The sequence below is a fragment of the Misgurnus anguillicaudatus genome, chromosome 6 (genome assembly GCF_027580225.2).
Source record: "Misgurnus anguillicaudatus chromosome 6, ASM2758022v2, whole genome shotgun sequence".
In the NCBI taxonomy this organism is placed as follows: Eukaryota; Metazoa; Chordata; class Actinopteri; order Cypriniformes; family Cobitidae; genus Misgurnus; species Misgurnus anguillicaudatus.
Genome location: NC_073342.2, coordinates 4,372,430 through 4,389,747, shown reverse-complemented (window position 1 = coordinate 4,389,747; position 17,318 = coordinate 4,372,430). Strand labels below are relative to the sequence as shown.

The 17,318-nt window shown below is 39.4% G+C and overlaps 5 protein-coding genes across 5 annotated transcripts in view; all 5 read left to right on the top strand.

Moving 5' to 3' along the window:
• The first annotated feature begins 5,021 nt into the window (after positions 1–5,021).
• On the top strand, positions 5,022–6,142 carry LOC129433569 (histone H1-like). Its single transcript, XM_055192183.2, has one exon. It carries the CDS (start codon positions 5,263–5,265, stop codon positions 5,878–5,880), a length of 618 nt encoding a protein of 205 aa, XP_055048158.2. The 5' UTR covers positions 5,022–5,262; the 3' UTR covers positions 5,881–6,142.
• A 382-nt stretch (positions 6,143–6,524) lies between these two features.
• Positions 6,525–17,318, top strand: part of LOC129433175 (uncharacterized) — a 24,250-nt gene continuing 13,456 nt past the window's right edge. Inside the window, exon 1 of the mRNA XM_055191679.2 lies at positions 6,525–6,940. Coding sequence (XP_055047654.2) covers positions 6,558–6,940 — 383 coding nt within the window. The 5' untranslated portion in view covers positions 6,525–6,557. The remainder of the gene's footprint in view (positions 6,941–17,318) is intronic.
• Positions 7,528–8,094, top strand: LOC129433169 (histone H3). The gene has a single exon (XM_055191673.2). The coding sequence runs from the start codon at positions 7,634–7,636 to the stop codon at positions 8,042–8,044; it is 411 nt and encodes a 136-aa protein (XP_055047648.1). The 5' UTR covers positions 7,528–7,633; the 3' UTR covers positions 8,045–8,094.
• Positions 8,727–9,339, top strand: LOC129433183 (histone H4). Its single transcript, XM_055191687.2, has one exon. It carries the CDS (start codon positions 8,728–8,730, stop codon positions 9,037–9,039), a length of 312 nt encoding a protein of 103 aa, XP_055047662.1. The 5' UTR covers position 8,727; the 3' UTR covers positions 9,040–9,339.
• LOC129433178 (histone H2B-like) lies at positions 9,828–10,328 on the top strand. The gene has a single exon (XM_055191682.2). The coding sequence runs from the start codon at positions 9,903–9,905 to the stop codon at positions 10,275–10,277; it is 375 nt and encodes a 124-aa protein (XP_055047657.2). The 5' UTR covers positions 9,828–9,902; the 3' UTR covers positions 10,278–10,328.

Here is a 17,318-nt window from a genome sequence, read left to right as displayed (position 1 = left end):
TGATAGTGATGCACACATGATCTCTAAAAGCGCAGAACACATATTTCGAAATTACAAACCACACACAAGACCAGCTACATACATGTTGTGACAAACTTTGCATCGTGCGCTTCCAAAAAAGAAATCACTAGCCACCACTTGTTGAAAACCTGTTTGTGTGTGGTGTGCTGTCTTTGACACATCATGGCACACCACACACTATATGAGCAAAACAGTTAAATCTAGGATTTTTATCTTTGTGTTTCTGGTCTATCACATTTCTTATAAGATGTAAAAAAATCTTTTGGTGTGTACCCGGCATTACTCTTAAGTGTATGATTTATATTTTTATAGTGTATGTATTTAAAGATTTTAAAAAATGACACTGTGTGAGACATCATTTATTCTTCTATTGTTTACAAGCATAAGATCATAAATTTGTCAGTTAACACTGCTTTTGGGTGGCTGCTTTGTTTAACTTCAGAAACCGGATGTGTGCAAAACAAGAGAGGAGAACTGACCTTGTCCTCACTTGTCAGACAGCAAAAACATTTTTTTGTCAATGCATACATGAACCCTTCTATGTAAGTGAATGATAATAAAATAATAACAATAATAAAGTAACAATAATAAAAAATTCCGCTACATTTACATCTGAAAAATGAAAATGTGTCCTTTGGACAACCATTTGAGAATGTGCCCATATCTCTGAGAAGTCTATTTGATGGCTGCATTTACATCTGCAAGATGTATTATTTTGATTGTTTGCTCATCTGCAATACATCGCTAAGACATTTCCTGAAATATGTCATATAGATTAAAGATGTCTGCAAGATGTCTTTGATACAGAATGTATTTAAAACAGCTCTTTCTAAGACTTTTATCAGATGTTTTAAACACCAGATGTATTCCAGATCTCCAGATCTTTAGCAGACATCTTACAGACATACCTGTGCTGGTCTATTGAATCCACAAAGTAAAACAAAAGTCCCATACAGTGATTATTTTATGATTATTATATTTACCCTATTGCTGTGCCTTAGCATTTCTGTATGTTTCTTTGGAGGATTTGAATTTTATTAAGCAGTCATTTTCAATATAGTAAACTTTATATATTTCTCCTGATCCGGTACCGTCGTGCGCTGGTGTCATGACTCTGTTCTGTGTTCCCCTGTGTTTAGACTCTTATTTTGAATTTCTGTTCGTGCCTGCCATGTTTTGTAGTTCTTGGTAGTTCTTTTGTTTCATTGGTCTGCGTGCTGATTGTTCCCTCCAGGTGTTTCTCATTTCTTAGTGTTTGTCTTGTCTGAAGTTGGTGATTGTTTGATGTAATGCTCTGTCCGAGTCAACCTGTGCCTGTTTGAATTGTTTGTACCTGCTGTGCAGCAGCGGGTTGCTACAATGAATTGCATGTCGGTGCAGGATGCAGGAAGTATGAGAAGCACACAATGTCCTTGTAAATTCGGCGATATTTAAAGGGCGTGTTGCAGGTTAAATTTTTTAATGAATTTGTGCAATTTGTTTGTTTATGATAAACATTTAAACTGTTATCCATTGCATTTCATGTTGTTGGGTATCACAAAACGGAATATAATACGAAAATGTACAGCGGTTTGCAATGATTCTCCTTCCCCCCACAACGCACTGTATGACGTCACGCTGGGAAAAGAATTTACCAAATTCGTTATGATTGCAAACAATATAACAAAGCATCCTTTTATTTCACAAAACAATATATTTTAGATTTATTTGATAGACTAGTAATTGTGGATTAAGGATGTTTAACAATCTCTAGCATGCATAGGGTGGCCATTCGTGCCAGTTCCGCCGGACACGTCCCGAACATGTTTTTGGGTTCGTTCTCCGGAAGTCGCGTTGGTCGACCGCAAACGTCATCAAGGTTTAATATTTCGGGTTTCATTTTACAAAAGCAACCGTTACATTTCAAGGTAAGAATGAAACTACAATGATTGTATGTCTTCAAAGAAATAAATCTTAATTTTTTAATGTATTTTAACTGAAATGTGAGAACCTCGATGACGTATGCGGTCGAGCAACGCAACTTCCGGAGAACGAACCCGAAAACATGTTCGGGACGTGTCCGGCGGAACTGGCACGAATGGCCACCCTAAGCATGCATGGTGGTCAGGACATTAAAGGATTAAATCAGCAGATTTGCAAAGTTTATTTATCTCCACATATACCATAAATAATAATTAGCATGGTAACTTTGCAGTATACCACATTATATATTTCCTACTATGTATATATGATGTCCATATCATATACGTAAATATTAAACAGCAATAAATGTCTCATCTATCTGGCTCTGGCTGAGGCTTTCTCCACTTCTCCCCAACATGACGTCATCGTGGAATTATGTAAAAAAAACGGTAATACCAAAAACGTAAAGAAAATGGTCTTTAAGACCATTTTTGAGCCATTTTAAAAATTATATACATATCTTGAGTGATTTATGCACCCATTAATCGACAGTGCTGGTTAACCTGCTACACACCCTTTAACCTCACGCGCCTGTGAGATACAGCGTTTACCCCGCGAAACGTCTATGTTACTATCGTAACCTCGGTTTCGTGAGAAATGGGAACGAGACATTGCGCCAGTAGCTGACGCTATGGGAGGTCCTCCTCTTCCAATTATCTGAAGCTTTTTATAGAACAACGCCAGTGTACTGGCTAATGCCTGTCATGACGACGTATAGAGGCGTGACTTTCGCTGCGTCCGAAAACTCAAGGCAGTGACTCGTTGCCTCGTTGCCTCAGATGGAAATGACTTCGGAGGCATGAAGGCAGCTTAGAGAAAGACTTTGGACACACTTCAAAGGCAGCGTGTTTGAAATATAAACAGAGAGCGCCTTTGTGATAACTAATCACATATTTGAAAACTACAATACTCATTTCTCGCTAGAAATGCAATTACAATGTGTAAAAAGTAAAAATCTACCAATTTTGTAATGGTCTGACTAGTTGCTAAACTGATCTCTTGAACAAATGCCTCGTCGAAAATAACAAATGTTTTGGTTTCCTAGGTAATCTATGTGTTGTTTTTGTGCTTGTTATATAAATAAACTACGTTTAAAGAACTTTGTTGTTATTTATTCTCAGCAGAGTTTACCGGGAGTTACGTGCGGACCACGACAGCAGCTTATGTTGTTACTACTGAAACCGTCTATAACGTCTTTAAGTCTTTAAGGCATATCATCAGATTCTTTCGACTGAACAACAGAAGAGCTGATCTGAGCAGTGACACGGCAGCTTAAGCAATGTCTCATTCTCGTTTCTCAGGGAAACAAGGTTTCAATAGTAACTGAGATGTCTTCTTTCGAGAACGGTCTCTCGACACTGCATCAGTAGCTGACGCTATGGAAGACTGTAAAGAACCGTGCTGTGAGAACGGCAAGCAGCCCTAGTGGAGCTTACTCAAACCCATGCACCACAACGCTTAGCCCAGTCCTAGCCCAGTCGGCGTTGCCAACGTGAAAAAGACTGGATGCCAGAGACTCTAGGGACCCAATCAGAAACTCGTCCTGACCCAGGGCAGAACATACAGACACAGCCAGCACATAGGTCTTATCACTGCACTACCCAGGCAGCAGATAAGCACAATGCAACAAACGACAGAACGGTCAAACCTAGCATAATGCAAGCTAGGGATGCACGTGGCCGCCCCGCTTCCATAGCCTCGAACACCTCGGGGGGAAGCTTATATGGCGGAGTCTTGCACTGCTCTGTCTGCCCTTCTCTCTCTGCAGCGCGTGTTTGATGGGCACATTTGAGAGCTGTGTGCTGAGACGGGTCGTCGGACGCACCAGAGGTTTGGAAGATACACTGCGGTGTCTCCAGGTTGGCTGCGACCCACCGGCGACACGCTGCTGGTGGTGTTTCGCTGCCGAGAACACAAGCATGCAAAGACCCCGGCTATTCTCTTCGCTGACCTTTTTCCTCGAGGAGCGAAGCAATATATTTACGTAAATGTCAGCCGGAATGCATATAAGGTCCGTTACGGGTGCGATACTCAACTGCAACGCTTCCGTATCATAAAGTAAATAGAAATAATCTGATGATATGCCTTAGAGACGGTTGTTAGATAGCGGCGAAAGCCACGCCTTTATACGCCGTCATGACAGCCATTAGCCAGTACACTGGTGTCGTTGTATAAAAAAGCTTCAGAAAATCGAAAGATGAGGACCTCCCATAGCGTCAGCTACTAATGCCATGTCGAGAGACCGTTCTCGAAAGGGAACCAATACATACCATTAGAGACCAACAAAGACCAATACACTGTAGTGTGTTTTGAGAAATATTCCATCACAACCAATAAAATTCTCAATAAAACCAAGAGAATTTTTGGGATGGTGTCTATTGTTTTTTAGCAGGGTAATTTGGGTTATTTTAAATCTAGATTTTATGAAAGATTTATTTTCTACTAGGCTGCTGGATTTGGATACTGAAATATATTGTAAATAGCTCACAGTATCTGATCTAAATAAAGGTTATTTAATTTAAGAAGAGAATGCAACTCTATAGATTTACTAAAACCAGAAGTGTCTGCTTTAAACCTCAGTTGTGATGATGCCACTTTTGCTATTTTTATCTTTTGTTTGTAATTCATATTTATACATTTAGAAATTTCGCATTGCTTGCTATTTTGCATACTTCTGTCATTTTAATTTATCTTCCACTGTTCTGTCACTGTGAATATAATAAATAGCCTACCTTGATCACTGGAGCTAAAGTCAACTATAGGAAGCCTTTGGGTGGCGCGTGTGCTTCAAAAAGATCCGAATAACAGCAATATATAACACTTGACAAGATCTTCAATGATGTTCATTTAATTCAAGTGACTTAGGAATTGCGTGTTAAAAACACAGAAGACGCTTTTAATCTTTCACCAACTGTTCAAGAGAAAAAACACATGAAAATCATACGCGGCTTTATCATGTGGCTGACACTGGTCGTGGGTTTGATCTAAAGATGCTAAAATAAACTTTAAATCGTCGTGTATTTTAGTTTCATTGTTTAGCTCTGGACCTCTGCTCTGTGTTTACATTGTTTTTTATCGTGCTAATGTGTTTTATGACTGCGGTTTTGTTGTAAATGTCAGAAGAGAAAACACACACGGCAGCTCGTGGAGGAGCACAGACACTGAGTTGGATAGGTTGAGTCTAGACGGTTCTCATGTGCTGTGTAAACGCGCCGCGCGCTCTGCTGTTCCTCATTGATCTCGTGCTGAGTTCGTGAGAATACAGAACCGCTTAGAGAAATGGCTGAAACCGCTCCAGCTGCTGCCGCGCCGCCGGCCAAAGCACCCAAAAAGAAATCCGCTACAAAAGCCAAGAAAACTGGACCAAGCGTCGGTGACCTCATCGTCAAAGCTGTCTCGGCTTCCAAGGAGAGGAGCGGCGTCTCTCTCGCCGCCCTGAAGAAAGCGCTCGCCGCCGGTGGCTACGATGTGGAGAAGAAAAACGCTCGCGTCAAGATCGCCATCAAGAACCTCGTGACTAAAGGCACCCTGGTCCAGACCAAAGGGACCGGCGCTTCCGGGTCTTTTAAACTGAACAAACAACAAGCAGAGACCAAGAAGACGACTGCAAAGAAAGCCGTTCCTAAAGCAAAGAAGCCCGCAGCCAAGAAACCCGCCGCTGCCAAGAAGCCCAAGACTGCAGCGACAAAGAAGACCGCCGCTAAGAAATCACCCAAGAAAGTTAAGAAACCAGCCGCCACCGCCGCTAAAAAGGCAACAAAGAGCCCCAAGAAAGCAAAGAAGCCAGCGGCTCCTAAGAAAGCAGCGAAGAGCCCCAAGAAAGCGAAGGCTGCTAAACCCCAGACGACAAAGCCCAAAGCAGCTAAGCCTAAAAAGGCAGCGCCTAAAAAGAAATAAATCCACTTTACAAAATTATTTTAATAAAAAGGCTCTTTTAAGAGCCACCCACCAATTCATGAAGGAGCAGTGTTTCACTGTTATTTTGTAATTATAATTTATATTTTAGATTACTACAAAATATATGATTTACGTGTACTATATTTTATTATTACAACAGTGTTTTGTGACCTTTTCTGATTCTGTAAGTTCCCCATGAATTTTGATCAAAAGTACTTTCTAATGCACTGTAAGTTGTCTTAGACAAAATGCGTCTGCCAAATAGATTTTAATTCATATAATGGTACTTTATTGGCACAATAAAACAAAATAACAAATGACAAACACTATTGTGGAAGTGAAAGATAAAGTACTAAATATAATAAATTACTTTTTACATTATAAAATTGGCTTTAAAATAAACATTTGAAGTAACGGCTGTGTGTCTTTTATTCCCAATAACATCTGCATTACATTATCTGTAATACAAACAGCATCAGTAAAACAAGACAAGGCAGAAAAAGGGGTGGGCGTTGTCTTTTGGAGGGAAGTTTAATGATTGGTTTAAACTTTCTACACACTCTAACCAATCCGCGAGTGGCAGGCATGCTCAAATACTGAAAACAGCAGCACATTGATTTACAATATTTGTTCCTTTCCTTACTTCTACGGGAAAACAGCAAGTCTTTCAACCGAAAATGAGCGGCAGAGGCAAAACCGGTGGTAAAACCAGAGCGAAGGCTAAGACTCGGTCATCCAGAGCCGGGCTTCAGTTTCCCGTTGGCCGTGTTCACAGACTTCTTCGCAAGGGTAACTATGGGGAGCGCGTCGGTGCTGGAGCTCCAGTTTATCTCGCCGCTGTGCTCGAGTATCTTACTGCTGAGATCCTGGAGTTGGCTGGAAACGCCGCTCGTGACAACAAGAAGACTCGTATCATTCCCCGCCATTTACAGCTGGCAGTGCGTAATGACGAGGAGTTGAACAAACTCTTGGGCCGCGTGACCATCGCTCAGGGCGGTGTGTTGCCCAACATCCAGGCTGTGTTGCTGCCCAAGAAGACCGAGAAGCCCGCTAAAGCAAAGTAAACTATCCAGTTCTCCAAAACTAAACAAAAGGCTCTTTTAAGAGCCACCCACATAAGCTGTAAAAAAGTGAATGATCTCTTTAAAATTGTTATACTTTAAATCAGTATATTACTCTCAAAGCCAAGAAAAAGTCTTAACTTCTGAGGATTAATGTTACATTTTGGTCATTGATTCCACTTCAATTGTATGTGCTAATTTATCAATCGTGCTGGTCACAGAAAATAGAGACAATTACAAAGTGAATAGAGAACTATTCTTGATTTCTTTCAGACATGATAATTTAACAACTATGTCAACCAGGCAGTGCACATACCATACAATTATTATATTTTTACGGATGCCTGTATACCTGTTTTCTTTAATCTCTACAGAACAGTAAGGAATTTATTTAATGTTTGCCCATTATCATGCATCTTTTTGACACATAAAAATACAGCTTGAAGCACTGGTTCAATGAAAAGTTAAACAAGACAAAGGATGTCGAGCGGGAAACATAAACCGCTGCTCGTTTGAAAACCAGGAAAGCGCACAGCAATTGGCTGGCTTTCTACTTTGACGTCACGCATTAGCCAATCATATGCCAGTACACTGTCGCCACCCTCTGAGCTCATGACTGACTTGTCTTTAAAAACAGCCTGCAGAAAATCGTTCTGTATTTCGCAGAGAAGAAAGTCTTGACTACAGTCGTCATGGCAAGAACAAAGCAGACCGCTCGTAAATCCACCGGAGGCAAAGCGCCCAGGAAGCAGCTCGCTACTAAAGCTGCCCGTAAGAGCGCCCCAGCTACCGGCGGTGTGAAGAAGCCTCATCGTTACAGGCCCGGTACCGTAGCGCTGAGAGAAATCCGCCGCTATCAGAAGTCTACTGAGCTGCTGATCCGTAAGCTGCCTTTCCAGCGTCTGGTGAGAGAAATCGCCCAGGACTTCAAGACTGATCTGCGCTTCCAGAGCTCCGCCGTCATGGCCCTGCAGGAGTCTAGCGAAGCTTATTTGGTCGGCTTGTTTGAAGACACCAACCTGTGCGCCATCCACGCCAAGAGGGTCACAATCATGCCCAAAGACATCCAGCTGGCCCGCCGCATTCGTGGAGAGCGCGCTTAAACTCAATACTCTTCCATCAACCACAAAGGCTCTTTTAAGAGCCACCACAATTCCACTGAACGAGAGATTTCTCAGTTTATTTAATATACACGTTACTGTTTATCTTTAATTATATGTTGTTTAATAAATTTTTAATTTTCTTTCTCAAAGTGAAGGGTGGTGAACAATTTCAAATCGTATTTTTTACACATTATACTCTATTTGTGAATGTGGCAGTGGACATTTTCCCCCAAGAGATACTTCCCCAGAAAGTAATAATATCAGTTCTCTGAGATGATCAGTAAATAAGACATTTATAAACTAAGCACTTTAATTGCCTTAGAAAATATATTTTTCTTTTTAAAACACTTAATAAACATTTCTATCTACATTATAAGCACCAGGTTTATTAAAAGAATGCACACTGCTCATTTCAATTTAAAATCATTCAACAAGCACATCTTTAGGTAACTGCTGTAAAATGTTCTAAAATAAACGTTTGAAAGATGTTTAATCAGAACAGTTAATAATCGGTTTAAACTAAAATTCAGTTGGAAAAAAATGTTGGTAGGTCTTGGCTTTTACAGTGACACGTCACAAGGCGCCGCCTTCATTTCTGCGTGTTTCCACTAGGTCCTGTAGACAACTGTAAAGTACTGTTCAATACCCAATTTTTCTCACTTTCTGTTTTACAGACTGAAATTATGTCAGGAAGAGGCAAAGGCGGTAAAGGACTCGGCAAAGGAGGCGCTAAGCGTCACCGCAAGGTTTTGCGTGATAACATCCAGGGAATCACTAAACCCGCCATCCGTCGTCTCGCTCGTCGTGGTGGTGTCAAGCGTATCTCCGGTCTGATCTATGAGGAGACTCGCGGTGTCCTGAAGGTGTTTTTGGAGAACGTTATTCGTGACGCCGTCACCTACACTGAACACGCCAAGAGAAAGACTGTCACCGCCATGGATGTCGTCTATGCTCTGAAACGACAGGGTCGCACTCTGTACGGTTTCGGAGGTTAAGCGCTTGAAATTCTACAAACCCAAACGGCTCTTTTAAGAGCCACCCACATTATCAAATTGAGAGACGAATTCTATGAAGTACTATGGTTTTATGTTTCTGTAAATGATATTTTACGATATGAGGGCTGTTTGATTTATAACTAATTCGCTAAATACAATTGTTAATTCAGTGGGCTCAGCGCATTACCTTAATGTTTGTTTCTTAAAATCTTCATGTACTTCCCAAATAGAAAGTTATAATCTAAGTGGGCTGGAAACATAAAGAATTTGCTTAATATAAGTATTAAAACAAACATTTTATTTAAAAAATATATATTTATATACCACTATCAGATAAATGAGCATCCACTTTGTTTTAAAGCATGTTTTTTTGTTTTTATTCAGGAGATTAATTGAACGAAGGGTATGGTTGTTTGTGAAATCTATTTAAAACAATAAAATTCTTCTTAAAAAAATAGTATATTTTGATTTTACGTGCTTGCATAAGTAGAGATCTTTATTCGTTGAATGAACGATTTACTGGAAAATAAATAAAATAAAAAAACATTACATTTGTGTATCATATATCAAAGAAACAATTTTAAAGAAATTCTGTTTTAAGCGGGAAAGTACCACCACACTACAATGCATGGGTGTATATAATTCAAATATTAGGCTATGGGTGGGGCTACCGTTTTAGCTACTTTGATTGGCTCTCTAACGTCTTAGCCATACCAATGAAATACATTCATGGTGTTTGTTCAATGAAGACACCCAATCAGCACCGTGAGCCTGTAGTCTTTGAAAATTAGCATGAACAGTGAATAAATACTTCTTCACCAGAGCAGATCGTTACACACTTTATTGTTCTGTATAGAGTGATCATGCCTGAGCCAGCGAATTCCGCACCTAAGAAGGGGTCCAAGAAGGCTGTTACTAAAACCGCAGGAAAGGCCGGTAAGAAGCGCAAGAGGTCCAGGAAGGAGAGCTATGCTATCTACGTCTACAAGGTACTGAAGCAGGTTCATCCTGACACCGGGATTTCCTCTAAGGCCATGGGCATCATGAACTCTTTCGTCAATGATATTTTCGAGCGTATCGCCGGTGAGTCCTCTCGTCTCGCTCACTACAACAAGCGCTCCACCATCACATCGAGAGAGATCCAGACCGCCGTGCGTCTGTTGCTGCCCGGTGAACTCGCCAAACACGCCGTGTCTGAGGGAACAAAGGCCGTCACCAAGTACACCAGCTCCAAATAAAGTTTCCAGATTTACAACACCCAAAGGCTCTTTTAAGAGCCACCCACTTTAATGTTTGTAAAAAGATTGACCGCATTGTTATAGGACTGACCAAAATAAATTGAGAATGATATCGGACGATTGTGATTAATGCTTTATATATTTAATGCATTGTTATTTTATTAAAGCGTGACTTTTCTAATGGTGGTTTTCATGAGCATTGTCAAATTTATAACATCAGCACTGATTTTCATCCTCTGCGTTCTAAGGGTGTTTTGGGGCCCTTGAGATGTTTTAAAATGCCCTTACATTTGGTCTTTTTCAGTGGCTTAAACATATCAATGGCTAACATCAGATAACACTGTATTCAATACAATAATATTTCAGTAACATGCACATGTTTGTATTTATAAGTAAATTATATTTATGCATGGTTGGAGAATAAGTTGCTGAAATAAAGCCATTACATACTAACCATTTGTTCACAAAGAAAGTAGCACTGGATCTGATAGAGGTGAGAATTTGCTGCAAAAAGATTTTTAGAAAGTCCTTATAAATCTAAAATCACTGTGAGTTTGAATTGTTTATAACATGCATTTGAAAAAGAAACACTCGTCAAACATAATCATTATAAATATTCTTTATTAATATGAAAATATCTGAAACAATTTAAAGAACTGCGATATATGAATATGCTCATCCATTTCCTGGAGCTGTGTGTGTAAATGGTTTTTCTTCATTGAGAAGCATAACAAGCAATATCGTTACACCTGTACATTTTACCCACTCATTCAATGAAACAAAAACTTGATTTTTTTTCAATTGATTTAACTGTTACCCTTTGTTGTGTAAAAGTAATATTGAAGGGAAGGTTAATGGTCATGAATATTGATGTGATTAACACCCAAGGAGATAAAGACCCAAACCCCCAATTGCCTCAATAGCCGTGTTTGCACTATCGGGCTTCAAGCAGGCGTGCCAGTGCCTGCCGAGGCCTGTGGCGTTTGCATTGTCACTTCCGGGGCATGATCGTGCTTCACTGGTGCTTCGTTGGGGCTTAAGGCCCGGCTTTTTTGGACCGCCGAATTCCTTGGGCCAGAGCGGGCTTCTCGGGGCTAGGGGAGTGGTAAAGGTCAAAGGCGGAGTTTATCTTAGTCTCTGTCAAGATGCGCATCCATCTGTCTGCAGATTTAAAACTTTAAAAATAATCGGGATCACCAGTAATTTACTGTTTAACGGAAGATGCCTGCTATGTTTGTACTTCGGACTGAAGAAAATGATCTGCATATGTAAAAAACAAAGACGCGTTATAACGCCGAACTCGCCACGCTAAGGATCCGGCGCACACCGCTACCGGTTCGGGAGAAGTTTATAAAGTTTCCGGCACAGGACAAAGTGTTTAAAGTGCAACAGTGCTGAGAAATTAAAGATGTGTGTTGGATCATCATTTCATCGTCCATGTATTAAAGAAGCGATCACTCGAGTCACGATGGTATCTACAGTCTGTGAGTTAACATGCTACGTAACGTAGCATGTTGAAATCCGTCTGGAGGAGATGTCTTTAAATACACTGTTTGTGCACTGATATAAACTTCATATGTAAATAAAGTACCGCACTATTATTACTACGGCTGCTTGTCAGTTTATTGAAAATGATTGCTTAATAAGGATCACATCTGAAACACAGAAATGGTAAGATGCAACAAAATGGTAAATATAACCATCATTAACTTAACCACTGTAACATAGCTTTTTAAATACTTGTGTATATTCAGAGTTGATTCTTAACGAGTAAATTTTCTAATGATTTCTCAAACGTTTTGATTTTTGAGATGCAAGTAAAGTGATTTTCAGTCCTATTCAGCTATTCGAGGCAGTTCTTTATAGACAAAAGTATTGATTGATTGACACATTATTGAAATAGCTATTAGACAGTTACCTTGTGTTTCATGTGATGCTCAACTATTAATGTTTTCATGATTAAAGATATCACACCTCTTATAATGTGTAAGTATGTTTACATCGCCACAGAACTATAAGTACAAACTTAACGTTACATATTTAGACACACGTGCATACCTGTATTTTAAAATAAGATTATTTCACATAAATGTAAAACTATGACTCCGTTATATTCTTTAAAATATTGTGTATATAGTATAATGGCACATTAGGTTGTGAGATCGCTCGTGTGCAGCCAACATAAACTTCAAGAGTAACACTGCGGATGGAGCAAACATTTCTATCTTCTCATCTTGGCTTTCACCGTGCAAACAGCCGCCTCAGTTATTTTCATTATATTTGTTGTATGATGATGCGATCTCACTCCTGTCTCCTGTCAGATTGAAGTGACTTCCTCACGGTAAAACAGGCGGAGTTGTGTGACGTTACGTCCAGGTAGGCATGAACTCTGCAGCACAGTAGATCTCAAGACACAGGTTTGGTCACCAATGGTTTAGATTAAACCAGGACTGGGCACTTATATTAGGACATTTTAGTTTTTACAAACAAACCTTACAAAAACAACAAGACTGGTGTGCATCTTGAAACAAAACAATGGCACTGATATATGTTGAGATGTGTCAGTACACAGTTTGCTTAATTACAGTAGCTAAAACATGCATTTTAGCCAGGGAACAGTATAAGCCCTGTCTGGAAAACTGCCACATTGTTTTACCATAACAGATATGGTTTGTTTAAGGTTGAGTTGTGATTTTGACAGATGGATCCTCTTATTGTATTTCTGCATCACAGTTAATGTGCATTTGGATGGTATCACCCTCACAAGTTGTCCACTGCATCACTACACATCAATGCATCTGTGAAAATAATAACCATAAACATATTTTACATTTGTACTTAAAATAAGCTTACATTATGAGAATATACAATGGCACCCATACTTAAACAGAATAGGGTTTTGAGAGAGATTCATTAAAAACGAGACAGTAGTACTTACAACCTTTAACTCCATTGTTATTATGACGTTTAATAGGTTGTTAATTTATTAACTGTCATTTGAAATGTCGACAACTTACAGGAATAACTGTAAGATTCTAATGTACCATAATATCTACTATCGTAAATAGGAAAAAAAATAGGTGGGCAATGAAACTCATGCAAGATTTGTTGTATTTTGTTAACTACTCGTTACTGATCATAAGTGTAGTCATAGAACGGACTTCACAAATCTAACATTAGGCTAACAACACATAGCTAACGTTAGCGAAGTTAACTTACCTGGAACGGTCGACCTTAATTCAGCCCCTGGCGTGACTTCTTAACATGTTGTCCCCTTGGAATTATATGGTTCTATATTCTTATTCTGTGGCAACTTATTTACATTATGTGATGTTTTTTTTAAGTTCTGTACATTCTGTGACTTTTTATTGGACAAATAAAAGGTTCTATCTACAAAGTCGAACTCTAACTTGGCTCTATAAGGTTATATCTGCGTGAGCCAATCAGTAATTCGAATGCACAGAAGACGACCAATCAGGATCAACTTTTATTGTCGCCAGCTTTTTCCTTGATGACAGGAAAGATCCCATACGCAGACACACAATATCTGTGAGGATTATGGCACGCAAAGCGAAGTTTTTAAGAAACCTCAAGATCGACAATTTTATTGACGATCTTGTCAAGGACAGCAGCCAGAATTCCAGGCAAGTTCAGTCTTTTTTTGTTTTGTTTTAGGTCTTGCTGAGGAGATTGTTTTCATAGTTAGACACCACATTAGCAAGCAGACACCACATTAGCAAGCAGCGCTAGCTTCATAGTTCCTGATATTAAGCGGCAAGCACTAAGATAAAAAATACAGAAAAAACAACGAACCTATCCTACTCAAAATAGTGTGGTTACAGTAAGTTATGATCGTTATGTGAAAATGTGAAAGATCGTTAAAGCAGTTACCTCAGTATTAAAATGATTTCAGAATGATTGTAGCCTGTACCTACTCGTATACCATGCTAAAAATTAATTATTTTTGTCTATTGTTGTAATGATAACCTGACATATCCAGGAGTGGAAAAAGTAATGCTAGAAACAACAGCAGGAGAATGAGAAAGAGAGCTCCAGGCAAAGAAAATATAATAAAAGCATCATTAGAGAATGGAAACTGAGGCAGAAGAGGGAAGGAGCAGTGTTGTAAAGGAGAAATGTAAACTCAGACTTTTAGAGACAGAAACAAGCAGTCCATTAATACCAAGACAGAGAACAACAGAGAGAGGAAAGGTAAGAATCAGTCAGTCAGTCAGTAAGTAGTGAGCTAATAATAAGAAACTTCTAAATTTATTGCATGCCCATTATTTACACTGTGTATTTAAATATTATGTTTAAAGGAAAACACCACTGTTTTTTACATTTTACTATGAAAAACATCCCTCTTTTTTCAATGTGTGCACTTTTAATCTTTGTACAGCACCTTGTGAATGTGTTAGCATTTAGCCTAGCCCCATTCATTCCTTAGGATTCAAACAGGGATGAAAGCCACCAAACACTTCCATGTTTTCCCTATTTAAAGACTGTTAGATGAGTAGTTACACAAATAAGTATAGCGGCACAAAATAAAAAGTTTATTTTGGATCCTAAGGATTGAATGGGGCTTGGCTAAATCCTAACACATTCACGAACCATTGTACAAAGATTAAAAGTGCATGCATTGAAAAAAAGATAGGTATGTATTAATTCGTCTAATTGAGGTATAAGTAAGAACATAGTAAAATATTGAAAAATGGTGCTGTTTTCTTTTAAATATGTATTTTTTCAAATGTTTTTTTTTCTCCAGGCAGGTGACAAGGTAGATGCAGCAGGGCCTAGGGTCTTACCAGACAAACCAGTGGAGCCAGTGACCGCATCAGTGGAGCCAGTGACCGAGCCAGTGACTGCACCTACTACCAGTTCACAAATTGAAGAGCTGGGGGCTACTCAGAAAAGAAGAAACAGGAGACGTGTTTCCAATCCTTCAACATGGAAAGCATGTACCCGCAAGAAACTTTATCAAGAGGGCAAGGAACATGTCAACTCTGCAAATAAAAAGGCTTCTGCCAAACAAGTGAAAACTTTGAAGAACTGTATGTCATGCAAATACAAATGTGTAAAGAAAGTAACCCCAGCTGAAAGGGAGAAATGTTTTACACATTTCTACCAGTTGAATCAAAACAGGAAATATGACTTTATAGCCATGACTACAGACTGCACAGAAAAAGAAAGACAAACCTGTGATGTACCACACCGAAAGCGTACCTACTCATTTAAGTACTATCTAAACATAAAGGGTGAAAAGGTGAGAGTTTGTAAACAGTTTTATCTGGGCACACTTGCCATCAGCCAGAAACCTGTGTATAATACACACATGAAGAAAAATCCGACGACTAGCATGCCAAAATCAGATGCAAGAGGAAAGCATGCAAAAAAATGCATAGATGAACATCAGAAAGAGCAGGTAAAAGCACACATCAGTTTCCTGTTGTTGAGTCACATTATTGTCGTGCCAGCACAGAAAGACAGTACCTTGAACCGGTACTCAATGTTTCAAGGATGTATGATCTCTACAGGCTTAAATGCAATGAGAATGGAAATGCACCTGTGAAAGAATCTTACTACCGATTCATATTCAACACAGAGTTCAACCTTAGCTTTCACACCCGTAAAAAGGATCGGTGTGATCAGTGTGAAGCATATGAGACTGCTGTAAAGCAAAACGTGGTTCGCCAAAGCGATGAATACCATCAAACAAAACATATAGCTGACAAGACGGCAATGCGCCAAGAGCGCCAAAAAGACAGAGAGGATAAAGATACTCTAACAGTCTGTTTTGACCTACAGAATGTTATTTCATGTCCACGTGCCGAAATTAGCTCTTTTTTCTACAAGCGGAAACTTAACTTGTATAATCTTACTGCTCACTGTTCGCAGACTATAAAAGGCTACTGTGCTTTGTGGACAGAGGCAATGTCAGGTAGAGGAGGAAATGATATTGCAAGTGCACTAATGAAAATATTAGAACGCGTTGTACGTGATCATCCACATGCCACTGAGATGATTACATGGAGTGATAGTTGTGTGCCTCAGAACAGAAATTCAATAATAGCCTTTGCTATGGCAGATTTCCTGACAAGACAAAAGTGTTTTTTTAGAATTAGAAGGTTCTATCTGCATTTGAGCCATTCCAAAAACACCCATTTACGAATTTGAGAGGATTTTGATATTCTATATTTAGAATAAATTTAGGGTCCCTGTTATTTTCATATTTGAAAGAAACTTGTTAACCATATAAGTTTTCCTATATGTAATGCAAAAACTTTGAAGCTCAATATCTCAAAACTGTTCAGAACGCAGATAGAACCTTATAATTCCAAGGGGACGTGTCGTAGCCGAACCATTTCTCGGGAAAAGGGTGTTCGTCAGTCGGCTTCCCGTCCATTAAAATTGGTACGAACACACATGAGGGCGCTTGGATGAGTAACTTTAATAATGCCTTTAGCCACCGTATCTCTATGCGGGCAGAAGAGAAGACAAAATGACAACATCTCGTCCTGACGTCTCGGTGGTTCTGTGTAACTTGGACAATTTAAAGTTACGCCCCCTGCTAAAAGTTACGCCCCTTTAAGGTACACCCCTCTCTTGCGGTCCGCAGACAGACCCATCTTACAGCACGCGGTGCATTTACAAAGCACAGATGAACCGTATAGACCCAACCTATCCAGCTCAGTGTCTGTGCTCCTCTACGAGCTAACGTGTGTGTTTTCTCCTCTAACATTTACAACAAAACCGCAGTCATAAAACACATTAGCACTATAAAATCAATGTAGACACAGAGCAGAGGTCCAGACTGAGCTAAACATTGAAACTAAAAAACACGACGATTTAAAGTTTATTTTAGCATCTTTAGATCAAATCCACAACCAGTGTCAGCCACATGATAAAGCCGCGTATGATTTTCATGTGTTTTATCTGTTGTAAAGGCATGTTTTCTGTTGTTGAAAATCTTCTGTGTTTTTAACTTGAATTAAGTGAACATCATTGAAGGACTTATTCTGACCTTATTGAAGCACACGCACT